This window comes from Bos taurus, chromosome 1 (genome assembly GCF_002263795.3).
Source record: "Bos taurus isolate L1 Dominette 01449 registration number 42190680 breed Hereford chromosome 1, ARS-UCD2.0, whole genome shotgun sequence".
Taxonomy (NCBI): domain Eukaryota; kingdom Metazoa; phylum Chordata; class Mammalia; order Artiodactyla; family Bovidae; genus Bos; species Bos taurus.
In genome coordinates, this window is record NC_037328.1 from 84,118,275 (window position 1) to 84,135,588 (window position 17,314).

The window sequence follows — 17,314 nt, forward strand, 5'->3', positions numbered from 1 at the left end:
CCTTTTAGTGGCAAATAACTGAATATAGGCCATTTAGGTTTTCTGTTCTTCTGTAGTTAGCTGCTTTGTTAAATGAAGTAGTATTTCTATGTTATCTTTGTCACACAAGGAGAGGAAGGTGACTTGTAGTTGGTTGAAACTGCTTAAAATGGTGGTGGTGGTGGCAGATTTCAGGTCTGGGATTTAAGTACCCTGATCCACAATGAGAAGGTTTAGTAGCCCTAGCATCCTGTTGATATCTCTATGGTAGCTTCTAGGTGCAAGCTGGAAAAGGGCATCCAGAGTAGAGCCAAGAATCCAGAGAGAAAGAAATGACAGAACAATGAAGGCCTAAGAGGCAGGTGACATAGAGGGAGATAACTAGGAGAATCTATGGCCCATGGTAACATTTAAGGCTCAGCATAACTCTCTGTCTGATTTGGTAAGGCTAACCAAATTTTGATTAGAGAAACAAATGCCATTTCAAGAAAGAAAATATAGATGAGAGGGATTATTTAACACTTATTTTTAAAAGTGATTTTTACCTCAAAATATATGCCAAAGACAGAAATACTCAAAATACTTTTATTCAACCAATTTAAGTTTAGTGATGAGCAGAAAAAACCTGCAGATCAGGGTTACACCTCCAGCACTTTTACTAAAATCATATCCATGGTCTAAGGGTTCTTCTGCTTTCTTATTTATAGGAAGAGAGACCATATGTCACAGGATGATAGAAGAATTCACTTATCATTCCTTTGGAAAAGTAATCGTAACAAGGCCCCTATTATTTAATAGGGGCATTCTAGGAACCCAATTCTCAACCATACTGTACATTTTAATGGATATATTAAAGCAAAGCAGCTCCAGATACATGTCTTTTGAAATATCCACTTGAGCTTGAACCTTTGGGGAACTTTTATCACAGAGGACATAATTTCACAGTATTAGCATAGTCAGGACCCAAAAGGATTCTCTGCTGTAGGAAATAACTAGGACATAATCTAAATCCCAGCCAGCATCCCCTTTTAACCAGTGCGCCCTTCAGCTGAGTTTTCCTTTCAGCCAATGAGTGCATGTTCTAAAAACTAAAAATCTTTCTATATTTATCAAAATACAAGATAAATATGTTGTAAAGATAATCACATGAAATATCCCTGAACAAAATAAAAATTTGAATTCTTTTGGATTTCTTTTCAACTAATAATAATAATGACTGACAGTTGACTAATCTCCAGCATTTTCCATTTTGGGCAATTCATTAAAAGAATCTAATTTTAAAAACACTTTTCAATATAATTCACATTTTTTCCAAATTACTGTACCTGTTCCACTGTCTGATTTACAATCTTCAAGTAGCTTTGTTTTAAAGTTTCTCCATTTATGAAGGTTATCTCAGATGACACAATAGCACCTTCTTGACCAGTAATTACAATATCCAAAGTGGCAAACAGTCCAAGTAAAAATATAATTACTAGTGGTAAGAATTTTTATCTTCCTTGGTTACTACCAATTAAAATAGTTTGCATATCCCAATCAGATCTAGAAGTAGTTGGTAGGATTTATATCTCAAGAGGGGAGTTAATCAAGTCTTTATTTAAATTCACACTTTTCTATTACAAAGATGTAACTATGACAGCTAATGAAAATTAAGAACTGAGAGTTTGGTGAGTATCAGTCAACAGAAAATTATTCAGTACCAGGTCTAAGCACTCAGTCATTTGACCATTCAACTCAAGGGGGAGACTTAGATAAGTAATGTGGTGTCTAACTACATTAACATGGATAAAATGACACACAGCTACAAAGTGGGAAAAGTGATTTCAGAAATAAGAGAAATAGCGTGACATATTTTCAAAAGAAGTGAAAAGGAATAAATTTTTCACTATAAGACAATAAGACAGAATCTGAAGTAAAGTAAGATTTAACTTAACTCCAAAGGAAGATTAATGAAATATTCGGGTACAGACATATAGAAAAATGTAAAGATCACAAAAAAAGGAAAACAGGTAAACAAAAACAACATATGAGAAACAGTGAAGGAATGAGTAAAGTAAAAACTGGAATGTGAGGCCAGTCCTCCCACAGCGTGCCCCAAGCTTAAGCGTGTAGCGGACACCCCAGGAAGGCCCAGTGCAGTACTACCTAGTGCGTGCAACAACTGTCCTGCTGGCTGCAAGCCTCAGCTAGCAGGTGCCCACTGTCCTCCCCTCTGTGCTTGCTTTCAGCAAATTCATATGCTGAGCTGACTGAACCCTTATCTTCTTCCATCTGGAAGGACAGAAAAGGAACAAGTCTCGTATTACAGAACAATACTCTCACTGTATATAAGTTTAGAATCAAAACAGCAAGTCAGGGTCCACAATCTGTGAGGCACAAATGAAAGTTCACACAACACCACATTCATTTACTGTCACAAAAGAGAGCTAATAGGAGCTTCTTAAGGAGCATACAACAGACCACACAAAATAAAGCCATGGTTATCCAGGGTACAAAGTTAAATTAAAACCAGGTTTCCGTCAGTAAAATTCAAGTTCTTCTATTAAATTCCTTTCCACTAACAATTAGGGTTCTTATTGCAAAGGTATGTCTTATTTCATATTTCTCATGCTCCTTCTCAGAAGACTTCTCTAACTTCAGCAGAGTGGAAGGGTCAATCATATAGCCTTTCAAATGTTAGACATATGGGTAAGGGGGAAGCTTGACTTGATTTAGTAAACAATTAAATCCTTAATTTAAAATATCTTTAGTGAGTATTAACTAACTTAAAACAATTTCTATTCTTTGCCTTTTCTATTTCACAGGGGCCATGCCTCATGGCTTGTGGGATCTTAATTTCCCAACAAGGGATTGAATCCAGGCACTCAGTAGTGAAAGTGTGGAGCCCTAACCATTGCACTGCCAGGGAATTCCCTCTATATTTTAAGTATTAGAGACCTTCTAAGGAATATGTGCCCATGGCCAAGCTAATTTAAAAATTTTAACCTTTCTTTAAAAAAAAAAAAAAAAAGACCTCAATAAAACATACTTTTCCCTCATTTCTATGTGTTTTCTCAGTCTTAGGGCTAATGAATAATTATTTCTATAAAAAATGCTATAGTAAATTTCTTATATACATAATAAAGTAGAATTTCTTGGTTTCAAGAGTACAGTAAGTTTATGTAAAGACAGCTTATTATTATAGCTTTGCTTTTTATAAGGGAGTGGAAATATTAAAAATGAGTTTTCTTTTATTTAAAAAAATTATTAATAGCTTTGCGTTAATGGTTCTTAAGAAGTATCAATACTAACCTTATAAAAGATTTGAAAACTCTTAAAGACATTCAATACATGTATAATTTTCCTGTCACAATAGTAAACAAGTTATCCTGAACCACACCCAGGAATACTGTTCAACACGGTTCAAAAACAAGATGCATTTAAATTCACAGGGTGCACCAGCAGACAGATATTTGTGGGCACTTTTTCTTCATGAAGCTATGAGCAAATGCCCATCCAGTGGTCATTCACCACTCATGTAAGCAACTGTTATTTCTGCCTGACTTTTGGTTGATTATATTTCTTTTTGTTTTTTGCTGATGCTGACAGTAAGTGAATAAGACTATAGTATATAAAATGGTCATCTGATAGGTGAAGAACCTTGAAGCTCAGAGTTGACTAATCTGATTAGAATACAGAGGGTGCAGTGCCAAGGGCATGCTGGGCTAGCACTCAGGCCTACCGACTACCCAACAGGGTCTGCCATTGTTACACGACCTGACTGGAGAGTGACTTGTAGGAAATACAACGTGACTAATGTACCTGTGTCCATTGTATTCTTTCACAGATGAATGAATGTTAAGCTTACTATTTTATTACACTATTAAGGAGTGGGATATCTTTAATTTACAATTTCTGTGCTTCATTCTTTTTTTGTCTATCACTGCTCAAAAAATGTTGCTTGATTTGAGCCACCGTATGTGAAAATATAATTTAATAAAAATATTAAGATTATTCACAATGCAAAAGTTAATCCTCACAAATCTGCTTACCAGAGTGTTCTTTTAAATAATGAGTTCTCCTATTGCCTTAAGGTTCATAATCAGATGTTCAAAAATGTGATAAGTACACAGTTTTCAGAAGGCACATATAGATAAAAATGATATACATATTTGGCTTAACCAAAGTTGGAGGTAAATCTTCCAAGTTCGTTTTCATTTTAGTTCTCGTTTTAAACATGAAATTTAGTTGACTACCACTTAAACTCCCATTTATATATCATCTACATATTTGTAATTCAAAGTAGAATGTTTCAAAAACCCTCATACTAATAGGAATAATAAAATCAAAAGGTTTGGTAAAATTTGGAAGAGTTCAAAATTACAGGGTTACATAAGTTATTTAAGCAGGGCTTTGTCAAAGTCATTCATTTGATCAAGTGAACACAGATTAGAAATCTACAGAATAAAAAAGAATTTAAAAAATACATATGATTAAAAATCCAGGGTGAGAAGCTGAAAGGTGCCAAAACTAAAAACAAAGAAAAAAATTGTAGTTATATTACTTTTCCTCTTCAAACGAGATTGGAATTGAAGTTAATATATAACTTTGGTATCTTAATATGAAAAGTTCTAGGATTCAAACTTTCATTCTGTTCCATCAAAAGACATCTTGGGATTACTAATTATTTTTTGCAGAAACTGACAGAATGAATCTGTCGGTAGAGATAAAGATGTATATGAGATACAAAATCTATTATTCAATTTATAGATGCACTAAACAGTAGCAAGGATATGAACCATTTCAGCAGCATTACAGTGCACAAAGACAAATAGGCATGTGTATTTACAACACATATTAAGGCAAGATAAAAAATAGGCAACTCTCACTTCTAAGTAACTGAAACTTAAAACTTTAAATTTTATGATGAATTTCTGTAGCTTAAATTACTCAACATGCAGGAGCATTCTTAAATACGAGTATGACAAGCAGAAGCATTAGAATTGTGTTAGGAAAGTAGTTAAGGTATAAAACATATAACAAAGTACAGATCTCTGTCCTGTTATGCTGAATTTTCATCTCAAAGAAATGGATATTTTTTAGGTTTTAACACACATAATGGTAAAGGTCAAATTAGAGACAGAGCTGTGCTAACAAAAATGCCCCACTCTTAATTCATGCCTCTGCCCATCTTTTGAATATAAATTGACCTTTAGCATGCAGAAGAGTTAACGAGGTTCTACTCCTCCTACTCTACCTAAGTTTGCTCAGCTGATTCCTTGCCCTCGACAATGGCTGCAGTGCGATGAACTCGTCACTGAAAGCGACTGTGTTGGAGTACATCTATAAGTGGACAGAAAAGGGATGGGACATACAACAAGTCAGTGAGCTGTATTTATCATCTAAGAGACAGACACAGGACAAGCTTTGTAAAGACATTTGTTCCTACAAGAGCAGGAAGTATCATACATGCTACACATACATGACTGACATTTGTAGGGCTGTTGGCTTTGCTATCCCAAGAATTTACTCTTATTACCACATTGCTATTCTGCAGGAAAAACTCAAAATCGATGCTGCCAACTCTTCTTGTGATATAATTTTTCTTGCTACTATTTGGATGATAGCAAAATGAAGTAAGGAACTGACAGCTTTCTAACAATTTTATCATTTGAAATTAGAGGTGACAGTACAAGTCTGAAACAATAAAAATTACTGACTATAGCAAAAGAATAACATCACACATGGGATTTGAAGGACCATATACTGTCTTAACAAAAACAGAAAAATCCCCCATAGGCTAGGAAAAATCCCTGAGTGAAAGTAGAGATTTCCTCTTTATTTTTATATGTTCATTTTTTACGAAAGTACAATTGATTTACAATGTTGGACCAATCTCTGCTGTATAGCAAAGGGACACAGTTTTACACATATATACATTCTTCTCCTCTTTAGATCAGACCCCAGTTGAACATCCAGTCAAATCATTTAAAAGAAATTTAGTGGGGGTAAAAAGGGAGATTATACAGGCTTTCAGACATAGAAAAATGATTGATTTCTTAACTCCATTTTTTAAATCAATTAAAACCCATGGTAAAAGAACCAAAATATAAAGCACTTTTAACTTTTTCTTGTTTAAGGGTCCATCTTAAGGTATCAAATACTTCCTGTGTAATCCTTTAAAAAGAGGCCTATAAAAATAATAAGGACTAACATTATCATCCTGTATTATCATTAAGAAATCTCTTTGAAAGATATAAGTATGTAAATACTCTGCCTAAAGAAAATTTCCAAGTATAAATGTAAATAATTCTGATTTACTTTTATAAAAATTTAAGTTTCTAAGTGATGTCATTAATCTATTTTGATGAAATATAACTTTAGGCAAGCAGACAAGACAAAAATGTTCTTCATAATGGTCTAGAAAAAGTATAATAGTCAATGTATTAAAACTAGTATTCTATTACCAAGAATATCTCTGAAGCTTAGAAAAAAGGCAAACCTTTCTGATATACATTTAAGTAATATCTTGCACAGTGGAAAAGTTTGCCCATATTCAGATACAGATAAATGCATAGGCAGACAGAGTAATCAGATTATGCAAAATTTTTCAGCCCCAGCTGAAGATCAGTATTAGAACAGCATCCAAATCATTCTTATAATTATGTTCTTATTGAGGACTTACTACATACAGACCCAGGTGCTTCATATTAACTGTCTCTAACAATCATGTAGGGTAGTAATTATTATTCTGATTTTATATAGGAAGAAACTGAGGCTTAAGGAAGTGACTTAAGAATATACATTCTATGGTTAAAACAGTATTTGAATTAAGTCTGTCAGGCTTCAGATGCCTGCACTGCTTCAAAGGTGTTAAAATGTATACTGGCTAGAATTGAGGGACCAAAGCATATAAATGCTAAAGAAATGTTAATATGATCAATTGAAATTAAAACCATATACTATTTAAGAAGCCTAACTAATCTCTAAATACTTAGGAAGCACTTATTCTATTTGTAGCATTAACACACAACTAAATTTCCAAAATTTAAACAAAAATTTGCTTTGCATACAACAAACATGCAAAAACAACAACCCCCATCCCCCATTAAACAATTAATAAGCTTGGTGTTTACAGGGGCATAGAAGTTGATTAGAATGTGTTCCTGAGGATATATATTCAATGCCATGGTACAGTTAACAGAACAAACTAGTATTTCCAGGTTATGTACAAGTCAAATTACAAAGATGGTACATTCCACTAAATAGCTTTTATTTCTTGAGCATCCACTTTATCTGAATATTAATTATTTCATTTAATCTTCATTACAAATGCAATGAAATAGACACTTCTGTCATAATTTTACCCATGAGGAAACTGAGACTTAAAGTCAGAGCTACCCAGTGGTAGAAAGAGGATTTTGAACTCACAACGATCAGGTACTTAAGAACATATTCTTAAACACTATGTAAACACTGTTAATACCCGTTGTAGTTTAAATACTTTAGTGAGTATTCAATGAGAGAAAATATTTTGTAAAAATCCATTATGTAGAAGTTATTTCGGTTAAAGAACTATTTCTTTCTTCTGCTGACAACAATATAACCTAAAGAAGTACTACTGAAATTCTAATGATTCTAAAGACATGAATATATATCCCAATTATATATATTTGATAGAATGCTGTGATATTACTTAAGATATATTTATACTATTATTTGGATATGACTTGATAGTTTTATATTTCTAATCTACTTCTATAAAATTTTTAAAATTATAATTTTTCAGGAGTCAAAAACAATACAATTTTAACAGTATCACATTTAACAACATTTATATTGCAAAATACTTGATACAGGAATAGTTAATTTACTATTTTCTAACAGGAGCAAATTATAATGACAACTATTCATTAAACACTCCTAATTCAAAAGGTACTGTATATAAAATGTGGTTACCTGTGCCTTTTCGATATTTGTAGGATGGAACTGTCGGTCAAATACTTTTTTCACAATATCAAGAAATAAGCATGTAAAAACCATGAGGATTATGGCAAACCAAGCAGAACCACTTGATAGGAGCTGAATAAATACAAAGTACATATTCTGGGAACTCAAAAATGGCCTGCAAAGAAAGTGGGATTAATAAAAGAAGAAACTGACAAGACAGATTCTTAAATCAAGACATTAAGTAAACCACTATATTCAAAGGTTACAATTTTAGGTATACAGCGGTAAAATGTTCAAAATTTCAAATCAATGTAATTTAATTAACTAATAAAATGTGATATACTTTCATTGTCAAAAATAAAATCCAATTTAATTCGCTTGAATGACAACCATAGTTTTTATAATTAGGAAGTGGCAAGTAGTTGACTTATTCTATCCCAGTGGTAGGAAATCCAAAGAATTATGTAGTAATACAGACTTAAGAGGTTAAAAAAGCAAGAAAAAGTATGTAATAAAATGTTTTCTACTAAGCAACTATAAGGTTGATAACCAAAATTTTAGGTTGAAAAGCTCTAGTTAGAGGATCTTCTTTATACACTTATTTTAAAATAAATGTACTCACAAATATTACTAGTTCTACACAGTAATAGGTTTTGTCAAGATACCATTTTTGGGGTTTTGTACATATCACTTCAAAGCAGTATGGGGAAATACAGGAAAAAATGAAGAAATAAAGAGGAATAAAAGCAAATGATAGTCATGAGCATCCTTTTATAATCCTAATGAAAGTTAATGTTTAGCCAATCCAAGTTTTTTACCCGCTTTTTGTAATATTTTGCAGACACAGTAGGCAATGTAATATAAATACTCTAATTCAGGGACTTCAGTTGTCCATGACTTATCAAAGAATTTTAGGATTCTTTAGGATAAGCATTCATTTCTGATCTATCAGAGAAGCTGAATACCTGATTTTAGCAATGAAGATACAGCACACTATTTACTTTTCAGAGATAAAGTTACCTTTTTCATGAAACTTTAATGGTTCTATGTGCCTTATTTTATTATATACATTAGTAACAATTTAGAGGTATCAATACTATGGTTAGCATAAAGAACAATAATTTTCAAGTAAATCCTATTTTTAACCTTTGTGATCTTAAACAGTTCAGTATCCAAATAGAAAAAAAGGGATAGTAAGATTATTGTGATGAATCAATGTAATATCTCAGGTAAAACACTAGAATGCAGTAATTGTTAGCTTCTTTTTTCTTCCTTATTAGTAAGATCAACTGAAAGAACTAAATTTCTTATCAGGATAGGCTCTTAAAACTATTCTGAGCAGAATTTGTTCAAACCTATCATAATAAATATTAGAGTTGAATCAATATAATTAAAATACAATATAGTAACTCACCAGAGAATCCCTCCATAAAACAAAGAAAACACAAAATAGAATAAAATAGATCCCCACGTAACAAGATGATTGATCCAGGTCCAAAAATGAGTTTCCAAAGCCATCTAAAAAAATAAATTAAAAAATCCTTAATGTAAATTAATAAATCTTTAACTTCTCAGATAAAACCCAAGAATAAGTGACTAAAAAGTTCCTATGGCAAAGTCCCTCAGAAGACAAATATTAATGAAAAGCTCCTAGTATGAAATTGAACGATTTCAAGTTTATACTATTTTTCTTCTGTGAGGAAGCAGCATTAAAATTTCATGAGTACTTTATCAATTCCATGGGCTAAACCAGCTTGTGTTATCTTGCATTACATATAGAGAAGCACAATTTCACAGGTGGGTATTGAGGAGTTAACTTTCCTCTGACTAGAAAAATCAGCTGAGGCTTTCCAAAATAATGAATTAAAAAATGAATTCATAATGAATTTGACAAAAATTAAAATGAATTATCAAACTAGCCATCCATGAAATTATGCATGACTAAAAAGAAAAACTATATCACAAAATAAATGAAGAAAATTAGAATTATATAGACAAAACGTGTCCATACTTCTAATTTCTGTATCATACCTTTGCTGTGACGGTAATAACCATGACTGTGAAGACCAAGGTGCCAAATGTCCAATTTCCAAACATCTAAAACATAAAGAATAAACTAGTATTGTATTACATGTTAAAATGATGCTGAAACAGAAGTGATGCAAAGAATAACCACATTCTTTACTGAAAATCACTTGCATCATTTATGTCAGGTACATTTGAAATCTGCCTAGATTAGTAAAGTTGAAGGAGAATGAGAAGAAATACAATAAAGCATTATTATGTTTATTACATAAATGATCCTTTGGATAACATTATCAGACTGGAAACTCAAAGACAGGCTTGAAGTTGTGTGGCACAGATAGTTTTTAGTGACAATTATACACTGGCTGGAAGAAGCACAAGCTGGAATCAAGACTGCCCGGAGAAATATCAATAACCTCAGATATGCAGATGACACCACCCTTATGGCAGAAAGTGAAGAGGAACTAAAAAGACTCTTGATGAAAGTGAAAGAGGAGAGTGAAAAAGTTGTCTTAAAGCTCAACATTCAGAAAACGAAGATCATGGCATCTGGTCCCATCACTTCATGGGAAATAGATGGGGAAACAGTGGAACCAGTGTCAGACTTTATATTTTTTGGCTCCAAAACCACTGCAGATGGTGATTGCAACCATGAAATTAAAAGACGCTTACTCCTTGTAAGGAAAGTTATGACTAACCTAGATAGTATATTGAAAAGCAGAGATATTACTTTGCCAACAAAGGTCCGTCTAGTCAAGGCTATGGTTTTTCCAGTAGTCATGTATGAATGTGAGAGTTGGACTGTGAAGAAGGCTGAGCGCTGAAGAATTGATGCTTTTGAACTGTGGTGTTGGAGAAGACTCTTGGGAGTCCCTTGGACTGCAAGGAGATCCAACCAGTCCATCCTAAAGGAGATCAGTCTTGGGTGTTCATTGGAAGGACTGATGCTGAAGCTGAAACTCCAATACTTTGTCCACCTCATGCGAAGAGTTGACTCATTGGAGGTGGACAAAGACCCTGATGCTGGGAGGGATTGGGGGCAGGAGGAGAAGGGGATGCCAGAGGATGAGATGGCTGGATGGTATCACCGACTTGATGGACGTTGAGTTTGAGTGAACTCTGGGAGTTGGTGATGGACAGGGAGGCCTGGTGTGCTGTGATTCATGGGGTTGCAAAGAGTCGGACACGACTGAGCTACTGAATTGAACCGAATTGATACAGCTGTTAGTAACTGCTTTACTCCTGTCACACAGTAAATATGATAATAAACCCTGTTCAACTATAATTATTTTCTGAAACCACTCCAGCCAAAAGTCACAAGAGAATACCTGCCACTGTATTTTGGACACATAATAGAAAGATCAAGTAAAAAGAAATTTATACACAAAACCAACACTTGAAAGGAAAGATAACGGCTAGTGGAATGACTCAAAGGATTCCATGTAAAAATACAGTTAATGCCAGTCAGATAGTATTGCCCTGGGCTTTTTAGCCAAAACTGACTGCTGCTGCTGCTAAGTCACTTCAGTCGTTTCTGATTCTGTGCTACCCCATAGACAGCAGCCCACCAGGCTCCCCCGTCCCTGGGATTCTCCAGGCAAGAACACTGGAGTGGGTTGCCATGTCCTTCTCCAATGCAGGAAAGTGAAAAGTGAAAGTGAAGTCGCTCAGTCGTGTCCGACCCTCAGCGACCCCATGGACTGCAGCCTACCAGGCTCCTCTGCACATGGGATTTTCCAGGCAAGAGTACTGGAGTGGGGTGCCACTGCCTTCTCCTATTAAAAATGCAGATTTGCAGATTCCCCAAAGAATATCAGGATTTAATTTCCACAAATAAGAGCATAACCAGAATTTTACGTCAATTTAGGTCACCAAATAGTCATAATCTTTACCATTGGTTTTAAAAAAACTATTTAAAAGACCAGTCATTTAAAAACAAATGGGTTCCAATGGCAAAAAAAACTTATCTAAATAATTCAAAATAAATGACAAACTCAGTGCTTAAGACCCTGAATAGCCAAAATAATTTGAGAAAAGAATAATGGAGCTGGAGGAATCATACTCCCTGACTTCAGACTATACTACAAAGCTAATGTAATCAAAACAGTATGATACTGGCACAAAAACAGACATATAGATCAGTGGAACAGACACACAGATCAGTGGAACAGGACAGAAAGCCTGGAAATAAACCTACGCACCAATGGTCTAATTAATCTATGACAAAGGAGGCAAATATATACAATGGAGAAAAGACAACCTCTTCAATTAGTGGTGCTGGGAAATTGGACAGTTACATGTAAAATAATGAAATTAGAACATTCCCTGCTGCTGCTGCTGCTGCTAAGTCGCTTCAGTCATGTCCGACTCTGTGTGACCCCATAGACGGCAGCCCACCAGGCTCCCCCGTACCTGGGATTCTCCAGGCAAGAACACTGGAGTGGGTTGCTATTTCCTTCTCCAATGCATGAAAGTGAAAGTGAAAGTGAAGTTGCTCAGTCAGGTCTGACTCTTAGCGACCCCATGGACTGCAGCCTACCAGGCTCCTCCGTCCATGGGATTTTCCAGGCAAGAGTACTGGAGTGGGGTGCCACTGCCTTCTCCGAACATTCCCTAACACCATATAAAAAAATAAAATCTAAAGAAAGTAAAGACCTAAACGTAAAATTCCTAGAAGAAAACATAGGCAGAACACTTTGACATAAAATGCAGAAATACATTTTTGGATCTGTCTCCTAAAGTAATGGAAATAAAAACAAAAATAAACAAATGGGACCTAACTAAACTTAAAAGCTTTTGCCAGCAAAGGAAACCATCCACAAAACAGACAGACAAGTTATGAACTGGGAGAAAATATCTGCAAATGATGCTACAGATGAGGGATTAATTTCCAAAATATACAAACAGCTCATGCAGCTTAATTATAAAAAAAATAAATAAATGGGCAGAAGACCTAGTAGACATTTCTCTAAAGAAAACACACAGATGGTCAACAGGCATATTAAAAATTGTTCAATATTACTAATTATAGGAGAAATGCAAATCCAAATTTCATTAATGAGGAATCCCCTAACAGTGCCAGACTAGCCATTATTAAAAAGTCTACAGAAGGATTTCCTTAGTGGTCCACTGGTTATAAACATGCCTTGCAATGCAGGGGATGTGGGTTCAATCCCCCGTCCAGGAAATAAGATCCCACATACCTAGGGGCAACTAAGCCTGCATGCTGCAACCAGAGCCTGGCGATCTAGAGCCCATGCTCCGCAATGAGAGAAAGCCCACATAGTGCAACAAAGAGCCACCATGCCAGAACTTTCCTACACTGTTGGTGGGAATTTAATTAATGCTGCCACTATGGAGAATAATGGTCCTTAAAAAGCTAAAAACAGTTACCATATGATTCTGCAATCCCAATCCTAGGCTTATAACCAGAGAAAACTACTTTGAAAAGACACATGAACCCCAATGTCCATAGCAGCACTATTTACAATAGCCTAAAACACAGAAGCAACCTAAATGTCCACTGACATATGAATGAATAAATAAGTGGGGTATATACACAATGGAATATTACTTAGCCATAAAAAATAATGAAATAACGCCATTTTTGGTAACATGGATTCACCCAGAGATTACTATATTAAATGAAGTAAGTCAGACAAATATCATATGATGTTACATACACAGAATCTAAAAAAAAAAAGATATAAATGAAATTGTTTATAAAACAGAAACAGATTCACAGACACAGAAAACAAACTTATGTTACCAAAGGGGATAGCAGGGTTGGGTGGGGAGAGAAGATAAATTAGAAGTTTGGGATTAACATATACACCCTGCTATATATAAAACAGGTAAACAGTAAGGACCTACTGTATAGCACAGGGATCTTGTAATAACCTATAATGGGAATCTGAAAAAGAATATATATATGTATACATACAACTGAATCACTATGCTATACATGTGAAACTAACAACACTATAAGTTAACTATACTTCAATTAAAAAACAAATAGCTTAAAAGGTAAAAAAGTAACCAATAAATAATGGTTCTTACAATCAACAATGAAACATTAATGTCCCTTTATTTGAGGGTATTCTGCCAACAAAGGTCCGTCTAGTCAAGGCTATGGTTTTTCCTGTGGTCATGTATGGATGTGAGAGTTGGACTGTGAAGAAGGCTGAGCGCCAAAGAATTGATGCTTTTGAACTGTGGTGTTGGAGAAGACTCTTTAGAGTCCCTTGGACTGCAAGGAGATCCAACCAGTCCATTCTAAAGGAGATCAGCCCTGGGATTTCTTTGGAAGGAATGATGCTAAAGCTGAAACTCCAGTACTTTGGCCACCTCATGCGAAGAGTTGACTCACTGGAAAAGACTCTGATGCTGGGAGGGATTGGGGGCAGGAGGAGAAGGGGACGACAGACGATGAGATGGCTGGATGGCATCATTGACTCGATGGACGTGAGTCTGAGTGAACTCCGGGAGTTGGTGATGGACAGGGAGGCCTGGCGTGCTGTGATTCATGGGGTCGCAAAGAGTCGGACACGACTGAGCGACTGATCTGATCTGATCTGGGGAGCTTATTTGTCAAGAGGAAAATAATGGAAAAGTCATATTGACTTTTCCTGCTTTCATCATCTCTAGAAATGACTTAGAATACTGAAAAAACATTGTATCTCACTCAATTTGGCTCTCAAGAATGCTAGCTCCTCTTTCAGTGATATGGAAACAGTTAATTAATGCAGTCAGGCCACCTGGGCCTGGAAATGGTAACAACCACACATATCTACCTCTCAGTATCTGGTTTTACTGGGCCCAGATTGGGGCTAATTATGTGTATCTTCCTTTGAAGCAGAGAATAATTTAAAATTCGAGCATTTAAGGACCTAGAGGGAGCTGTAGAAAACAAATTCACATTCTCTTTTTTGGGTAAATTAGCAAACTAGTTTATTTCAACTGCAGCAATAACTTAAGACTATTTCTCTGTGATTTCCCCTTGAATTTAGTTTAACTGGCGATGAGGTGAGTGGCAGAGAGGATTTGGGGATCTAGCTAGAGAGAAGCTGAGTTGGGCTTATTTGGCTTGTGTTAAATAGAACCTATTTATGTCACTCACAATCATTTTCACATATACTTATGTTTGAAATTATAGTTTTATGTTTTTTTCACTTAAAGAGGGCCTGCCAAAATGAGTAAGGTTTAGACTACTAAACCTGGATCTGTTCCTGCTCAGAAGAGACAAATGCTCAAAACATTTTCTAACACAATGTTTTGGGTTTTTAAGTCACTTCTTTTAACTTAATTTGTTACCTAATTATTTAATAAAGCCAACCATATATTTCAAATTAAAGAAGATGATTCATTATTCACTTGTAAAGCCAATCAAGATATAATAACGGAGAATCTATAATAATGGTACATACCAAGTACCATTCTAGACCTTGGGGAATGAAGCAGTAATAATGTAACATTCCTGACCTCATGGAGCTTGCCTAGTAGAAAAGGCAGAAAATAAACTTACAGGAAGTGACAGAAAGTGGGAGGGACAGGATTTTACTGGAGTGGTCTAGAAAGTCTGAGTCAAGCCAGTGATAGTTCAGGAGACCTGAAGGAATTAAGGGATTCAGCCACATGACCACATGAGGGAAAAGAATCTAGGCAGAGAAACAGCAAGTGCAGAAGTCCTAATACAGGAATAAATTAGTCTGAAGGAGCAAGAAAACCAGTGTGGCTGGCGTAGAGTGACTAAAAGGGAAGGTGGTAGGAAATACAGTCCAAGAGGTAGTCCAAAATTTTTTTCATTTTTATAAGCTCATTTGGGCTGCTGTGCAGAGAATGGATAGTAGGAAGGGAAAGAATGGAAGCAGGAAGAAGGCAGCTACTATGGTCCCTAAAAGACTGAAAAGGAATAGCTGGTAATGAAGCCAAAGTAACTTATTGAGACTAAGAGAAGATACTGTGGCAGGCAGGAAGGCTTCATAAATTGTACCCAGTGGTTGAGTTCATAAGGGCTGAGGCACGCTCTTGGATTTAGCAATAAAATGGGTGCTGCTGACCATAAAGAACATGGTTTGGATGAGAGTGCTTTGGGGGAAAGTCCCACAGGAGTACATTCAAGGGAGAAGAGGAGGCCAGGAAGTAGAAATAGTAAAAAAAAAAAAAAATATAACTTCTTCCAATTTTGTAACAGGTTTAACTTAACTATACATTGATCTATAAGACAATTACCTTCTATAGAGTTAATCAGTTGTTCAGTTCTCCAGTACAAACTATCTCTTTATTATTCATTTTAAACATTGACCAATTGTTGGATGATACCATAAGAAGCAATGTATATTTTTCTGTTCTCTGTATATGAATAATTTCCTATTGATTGGAGTATTAATAGTGCTTTAAATATTCTCATGAATAAGAGAATATGCAGGAAAATTATGCAATGAACTAGATAATCAAAGACATTTCAATCATACAAGCTTTAATTAAAATAAATCTATATCTACTGTTAGGAATTAAATTGCATATGTGTCTTTAATGACCTGATTGGCAATTACAGTGGTTAAATCATTTGAATTAAAATAAAGATACTGACTTCTCTGTGGAATACAAATATAAAATAGTATATTTCTATCTTAACACAGAGCTCTTATCATTTGATGATTAGGTTTCAACAGCTGATGACATGTATAGTATAAAAGAGTAATTAAAATCATTAACACTTAAAAAAAAAAGTTCTGTAGTAAAAAATACAAAAAGGTTTTTCTTTCTCAAAATTACAACCTAGGCTCAACCCTGAAGAATAGACAGTCATAAGAGAAAGAGGCAACAGCATTCTAGAGAGGAAACAGAAATGGCTTTGAACACTAGAAATGAATGTTGCATGTTCTGAGGGAGCCAGCAAGGGCAGTTACACAGTTAAAGAGAGAGTTTGTGGGAGAAGTAGGCTAGATGGGATTGGGTAGGACAAGGTCTTCAGTAAAAAGACTTGATAGCAATCATAACAATACTCTGAAGGTTGAGTACTTCTGTATGCTAGCCACTATGCCTAATACCCTACATATATCATTTATTCCTCACAGCAAACCTATAAGGTAGTAATTAAGCTCCTAATTTTGAAGGAGGAAACTGAGTCTCAGAGAGGTTAACTAACTCATCCCAAATCACTCAAATGATAACTTCAGGTGCTAGGATGTAAATCCAATCTGACCGACTGTAACATATGCCCCTTTCCCACTGTTATCTACTAGTACTGGTGGCAGGGAGTGGTAGATTAATTTCTAGTGGCATATATCTGAGTGACAGAACTGGTAGACTAAAAGGGGAAGGAACTTAATGATATACAATTTGAGTTAAAAAAAATGGTAGTTAACTTATGGTAAAA

The 17,314-nt window shown here is 35.0% G+C and overlaps 1 protein-coding gene across 5 annotated transcripts in view; it reads right to left on the bottom strand.

Moving 5' to 3' along the window:
* ATP11B (ATPase phospholipid transporting 11B (putative)) overlaps positions 1-17,314 on the bottom strand; it is a 121,607-nt gene that overhangs the window by 13,280 nt on the left and 91,013 nt on the right. For 2 of the 5 annotated variants that reach the window (XM_002684898.7, XM_024995395.2), the window contains 3 exons: positions 9,940-10,005; positions 9,323-9,426; positions 7,918-8,083 (listed from right to left, as the gene is read on the bottom strand). In XM_002684898.7, coding sequence (XP_002684944.2) covers positions 7,918-8,083; positions 9,323-9,426; positions 9,940-10,005 — 336 coding nt within the window. Of the gene's footprint in view, positions 1-2,124; positions 2,251-5,215; positions 5,302-7,917; positions 8,084-9,322; positions 9,427-9,939; positions 10,006-17,314 lie in introns of all 5 variants that reach the window. The other 3 variants (XM_005201635.5, XM_059888420.1, XM_010801333.4) reach the window with 3 other exon arrangements.